Source organism: Carlito syrichta, unplaced genomic scaffold, assembly GCF_000164805.1.
Source record: "Carlito syrichta isolate Samal-C Ts95f unplaced genomic scaffold, Tarsius_syrichta-2.0.1 Scaffold309836, whole genome shotgun sequence".
Classification (NCBI taxonomy): domain Eukaryota; kingdom Metazoa; phylum Chordata; class Mammalia; order Primates; family Tarsiidae; genus Carlito; species Carlito syrichta.
In genome coordinates, this window is record NW_007253932.1 from 7,068 (window position 1) to 13,049 (window position 5,982).

At 60.0% G+C, this 5,982-nt stretch overlaps 2 protein-coding genes across 2 annotated transcripts in view; one reads left to right on the forward strand and one right to left on the reverse strand.

The window, feature by feature from the left end:
- Positions 1 to 3,222, forward strand: part of CFAP73 (cilia and flagella associated protein 73) — a gene marked incomplete at its 5' end in the record, with an annotated part of 8,204 nt that extends 4,982 nt beyond the window's left edge. The window contains 3 exons of the mRNA XM_008067974.2: positions 5 to 163; positions 1,997 to 2,083; positions 3,124 to 3,222. Of these exons, the coding sequence (XP_008066165.2) occupies positions 5 to 163; positions 1,997 to 2,083; positions 3,124 to 3,222 (345 nt within the window). The remainder of the gene's footprint in view (positions 1 to 4; positions 164 to 1,996; positions 2,084 to 3,123) is intronic.
- The window catches only part of DDX54 (DEAD-box helicase 54), a 27,766-nt gene continuing 24,660 nt past the window's right edge, over positions 2,877 to 5,982 (reverse strand). The window contains exons 21-22 of the mRNA XM_021717526.1: positions 5,810 to 5,922; positions 2,877 to 3,473 (exon numbers count right to left, since the gene is read on the reverse strand). Of these exons, the coding sequence (XP_021573201.1) occupies positions 3,241 to 3,473; positions 5,810 to 5,922 (346 nt within the window). The 3' untranslated portion in view covers positions 2,877 to 3,240. The remainder of the gene's footprint in view (positions 3,474 to 5,809; positions 5,923 to 5,982) is intronic.

Sequence of the window (5,982 nt, forward strand, 5' to 3'; positions counted from 1 at the left end):
CCAGGAGTCCAGGTGGGCTCAGGTGCAGAGCTCGGCGGCCGAGAGGACGCTGCTCCTGGGACGCGCCAGGATGGCGGTGCTCAACCTGTTCCGGCAGGCGTGCCAGCATCAGAGGCAGCCGCCGGCCCTGGACATCGAGGACACCGAGGGGCAGCTGGAGCAGGTGGGCCCCTCGGACCCCAAAACCCTCCCTCTGTGGAAACATTAGCGACGCCTTCTCTGCGTTAGGCACGGCCCTCTGTGGTCGGAACCCTTGCCCCAAGTGTGGGCTCAGCCACATCCAGGCTCTTGCCCAGGAGTCCTGGGGTCCTCTTGGGTCTGGTGATCTGCTGTGTGTCCAGAAAGCCGTGCCCCTCTGGAGCTCGCTCAGGGTGCTCTCTGCAGCAGGAAGGTGGGGGTTGACGCCAAGAGTTGCCCCTTTCTCCCAAGATCCAGCAATACAGACATTAGCCAGGTGTGGTGACACATGTCTGTAGTCTACTTGGGAGGCGGAGGCTGGAGGATCGACTGAGCCTAGGAATTTGAGGCTGCAGTGAGCTGTGATCGTGCCACTGCACTCTAGCCTGGGCAACAGAACAAGATCCTGCCTCAAAACAAAACAGAAACTAGCACAAACAAGTGGCAACATCTCTAAGACTCACTGTTAATTAATCCCTGACCCTCTCTGGCTCCCAGCTTCTCTGGCCTCATCTTCCCTGGAGAGGGTGAGTGGGGTTAGGTGGGTTGTATTGTCTTTCTTTCTGCACAATGGCGCCCCCAAGTGTCACTGGCTTTTCCATTTGTCCAGGTCTGCAAGGTTGCTGAATGTGTGGCATGGGCTGGGGGGAGGCTGTGTTACAGGCCCTTGTGTTGTTTCTAGTGGGTGTACCCCAAGCATACCCTTTTGGGAAGTGCAGGAGAGATAAAAGGAGGCATCCTACCTTTCCCCCACCCCGCCCCACTGCCGCTCTGCACCCGATGGCCAGAATTCCAACCTGACGCCACATCTGGGTCTGCCTGTGCCACTTCCTGGTGGGCCGGATGCACGGATGGCACTGTTCTCCTAAGTGTGGCCTGGGCATCCCATGGCACATGTAGGCTTGATGTGACCAGGCACGTCGGGCCCCTTTATGCATCTGTTTAAGGCTACACCAGTGCAGCCGCGGCAGTCAAGGACAGGACATCTGTAACAGATGTGACCAGTTGGTTGTAGACACCACTGCGTGAGCCCAGACTGTCCCTTTTTGAGATCAGCTCTACCCCTACAGGGGAGAAAGGCTCGGGGGGAGGAGAGTGTTGTGCCCCAGTCCCCACCCTGGTCTCCTGCAGCTGGGGTTCAGTGGCATGGCTGCATCTTCACCACAGCTATTATTCTCCCTGCTGCCCCCAACTTAGGACAAGGGTTGGCTTTACTTTTCCATTTTTGATGGAGCCAGAAAGTTTCCTTCTCAGAGGTTCCTGTAAGTACCAGCGTTGGGGTAAACCCACATGGCTGGAAGTTCAATATCAAGTTCTAGTTCTTGCAGTGGATCTGTGGTGTTCCTGAAGATCGTATCTATGAATGAGTTAATTAAAGCAAAAGCGCCACCCGTGGAGAGGTCACAGACCAATGAATATGATGGAGCCAATGAAAAAATAAAGCAGGCTGGCCACAGTGGCTCATGCCTGTAATCCCAGCACTTTGGGAGGCTGAGGCAGGAGGATCGCTTGAGCCCAGCAGTTGGTCTCACTATGTTGCCCAGCCTGGGCAACATAGTGAGACCATAACCTCTACAAATAAAGAAAATAAAGCCAACTGACATAAGTAATATTACGAGCTGAGTGGTGACACAGTGACAGCAGGCAGGACACTGTGCTATCTGACCACCAACCAGCTGGAGGGCTGGCCAGAGGCTTCTAAAACCCAGGACAGCTTAGCATCGGTCCCTACCTCTGGGAACGGCTGCCACTGTTCTTCCCCTGGGCACTGGACAGTGACTCGGGGCTGGGATGTCACTGGCCACCTGGGGTCTCACAGGTAAAGCTGTTCATCCAGGACCTGTCCGCCATGCTGGCCCGCCTTAACCAGCCCGAGCCTGCGGCCTCCACCTCCAGCCATGACCAGGTGAGCAGCGGGGAGGAGACCCCGGGGAGCGGTCCCACATTTCCCACGGGGGTAGGGAGCTGGGTGGCTCTCCTGAACTCCCGTCTCCTCACTGGAGAGATGGGAGGCTGAGCCTGCTCACTGTGCTGGGAGCCTCCACGAGGGACACACAGCAGGCACTCAATAAATGCAGGCCCCGATAATGAGGCGAGGGGGAGGACAAGGGGCAAGTGCGGGACCAACACTTACCTGTAAAATCGACCACACCAGGCCCTTCCTCCCAGGGTGGTCGGGTGCTTAGAGCAGGGTGGATCTGGGTGAGCGTCTGGTAAGTAAATATGGTCCAAGCACAGCAAGAGGGTCTCCGGGAAGCACTTGTGGGCAGAGTTCTCCCCGAGCCCCCCACTGGGAAGGCTGCGGGTGAAGGGCCTACCCTCAGGCTCCAGCTGCTGGGGCCACCCTGACCTCTCAGAACCTCCAGCGGGGGGGGGGGGGCACAGGAGCAAGGGCCGGGTGGCCTCTGACCCTAGACGTGATGGGGCGTCACCCCCTTCACAGCCAGACTGCAGCCGTGCCCTTGACCTTGGCCCCAGGCCCATCTCCCTCCCAGTCCACTCCCAGCGGCAAGCCTGTCCTGGGGGAAGGAAGGGGACCCACTGCCCCTGAGGCAGCTGACTTGTGCTGGGCCGCATTTTCCTTACCAAGGGAACCGGGCACGCTCTTGACTCACCCGCCACGTTGGCTGGGATTTTAGTGCCTGGGTCTCTGCCTTCCAACTCCCCGTGTAGGTAGACTCTGCACTCCTGGCCCACCAGTGGTGCTCAATAAAGATTTATTACGTTAAAAAACCCATCAGGGGAACCTGAGGCACTCAGGGCTCAGACCTGTGTAGCCACGACCTCTGAACCCAGAACACTTGGAAGCAGCAGCAGCTGAGTTGCCAACTCAGGTCTTGGCCTGCCTGGTTTTGCTGGCGAACTCCTACACAACCTTCAAGACCCTGCTCCGATGACGTCTCTGTTCGAGGCAGAGGCAGCTGCTGCCCCCCCGTGGCCATGCAGCCCTCCTCGTCAAGGCACCGGCTCCTTTGGGAGCTCTCCCGGTGCCGGGCGCACAACAGTGCGCTGGAAACGGCAGCTGACGTCCAGCTAGGCGAGTGAGCAGCCGGGGCCGGGTCCTCACATCCTCTTCCTCATCCTGCCCTTCTTGGAGGGGCTGCCGCGGCCGAAAGCACCCTGCCGCAGCTCCTGGACACGGCGGCGGTTGCGGGCCGAGAGCTGCTTGAGACCCCCGCGCTGCAGGAAGCGCAGCTTCTGGGCCCGGCGTCGCTGCTTCAGGATCTGCTGCTTGGTTCTGAGCTCTGAGCGCACGCGGCCTGCAGGGGCGCCCGGGGCGCGGGGCTGGGAGGCACCTGCCAGGACAGGGAGTCAAGGCTCAGCCTCCCAGGAGCTCCCAGACTCTTCCCCTGCCCACTCCTGTTCCATGCTCACTGCTGTGGCCCGTGTGTACACAGTAGGTGGCTAATAAAACTTTAGGCAGCCTCATATAATGGTCAGTGGCATGCAACCTCAGGCTAGAACTGCTGAGGCTCAAGTCACAGCTATGACCTCTTAGACCTTGGTCAAGTCACTGAACCGCCCCACGCCTCAGTTTCCCCATCTGTGAATAATAGCACCTACCTCGAGGGTCCTACTGAAGAGTAAATGAGCTCACTTGCGCAAAGTGCTCAGGACAAGGTCTGGCCCATAGTAAGAGCCTTTTAGGTGTAACTGTTATTTAACTGTCCACCAAAAGTCTACACGGTATCCCTATCATGTGCTGGGCCCTGGGGTCTGAGCAGACCTGTGTCTGTCTCCACAGACTGCATGCTCTAGGCTTGGGCTTGTTTGACTGAATCTTCCTTCAGGCAGGAGAGGACTCAGAGGCCAGAGAGGGGAAGGGACTTGTCCGAGGTCACACAGCGAAGTGGCAGCAGAGAGGTCAGCGGCTGTGCCCCAGCTAGCCAGGCCTGTGCCAGGGCAGTGTGTTCTCCTAGTTCTCCAGAAAGACAAGGACCACCTGCCTCCCACCAAGCCTTGTGTCTTCCTCTTCCTCTGTGCTCCCTCTCCCCGACAGGCTCCTCCCCTCCCACAATGTTGGCCTTCCTGGGGCTCCCAGGAGGGTGACCATTAAGGTGGCCTCAGGCGTCACCTCCAGGACAGAGCACGGGGAGAACCACTGCTTCTTCCCGCAGCGCACAGGCCTCCCCTCTCCCTGGGCCCAGCCCAGTCATTGCGTGTCCCTGCCCACAGTGGCAGCTGCTGCTCTACCCAGGTAATAACGGGCTGAAAAGTGACGTGTGGGTGGATCCCCAACCTCCAGGCCCTCTAGGGGGTGGGGACCCACCCACAGAGACAGAAAGAGACACCGAGAGGGAAACAGACACACAGAGAGAGGCAAAGAATGAGAGATGGGAAGAGACTGTCCACAGGCGGGGCGGCGGGCAGACCCAGTCTGAAGGAGGGACACAGACACCATAGGCCCAGGGGGAAGAACTCAGGCTCAGACACAGGAGTGTGGTGAGCAGCCCCAGGGGGTGGGGGAGACCAGTGGGGCTAAGGCCAGCCAAGAGGCCCTGGGGCATGTCCCAGACACCCCTCTCCCCAGGAAGGCCCCAGGTGGGAGAGCAGGCAGCTGCTAATCCAGGCTGTCACTGCCCTCACGAGCCACTTCCGTTTCCCCGCCAGTAAAGTGGGCATCCTCGGTTGTCTCGTGCTTCCACACCCCACTGTGTGGCGTGTCCAGGACAGAACTGTCCCCACCCAGCAAGGCGGAGCCCCTCCGTGACAGCAGCTCACACACAGAGGTGGGGAGCAGGGGCGGAGCCAGAAGGACACTCAGCTCCAGTCCCCTCCCCTCAGGGCAGGTCAAAGGTCGTGAGCTCGGAGGGCCACTGCAAACAGGCACTGCCACCCCCTGGCCTCACTGCCCCTCGGGGATGACCCAGGGCTTTGCACACGGTGGGTGCACCCCGGGGCCGGTCCATGCCCTGGCCATTCAGCATAGGTCCTGGCAGAGAGCTGGCTTCAAACCCCACCTCATCCTGTTGCCGGCCAAGTGACCCAGGCCAGCTCCAAGAGGACCATTTCCCAGGTGGCCAGACGTGCCCCTGCCAGCACACATTTAGAGAAAGAGCCTTCCTCAACCTCCCAGTGACCGCCTCCTCCCTGAGCCAAAGCCGCCTTCTGATTGCCAGCTTTGGCAGTGAACTTCCTGACAGCCCTGCTAGAACACCACGGTGAGTGGGCCCACAGATCTTTCCATGTTCACTTTGTCAGGTCGAAGCACACGCAACTGCCATTTTGCAGGTGAAAAATGGCCGAACAGCAGCACCTGCACAGGGCTGCCCCTCGTGTGTTCTCTGGGTTTTGGGACAACTGGCTCAATTAGGTGATGGGTCACCTCCCCTAGGTTTTCACCTGAAAAGTGGGAGTGGTCCGGGCGACACACCCGAGGGGCGCAGTGCCGCCCAGCCCGTCAGGTGGTGCCAGTGGCCATCAGAGGCCAGGACAAGTCCGCTGAGGGCCAAGGGGGTGGGGGAAGCACCGCGTGTGAGGGGGCTCCCGAGGAACTCGAGGCTCGGCAGCGTCCAACTGACCCAGCTCTGGGGCGGGGGGCGGCCCCCAGCCTCTCCGTGCCTCAGTCTCCCCCGAACCTGACCACAGTTGCCCGGCCCATCCACAACCCACACCCCCTACCCTGGCTTACCCTGGCCACGGCCGCGCTTCCCACTTCTTCGCTCTGGGCCTCGCGGCTCAGATGTCCCTTCTTCCTCCGAGTCGCGATCCTCGATCTTCTGTTTCTGCTTCCACTTTTGGTAGCTGGGAAGCCGCGTTAAAGAAACTGCGTGTGTCCCCGGGCCCGGAGCAGGCTCCGCCCCC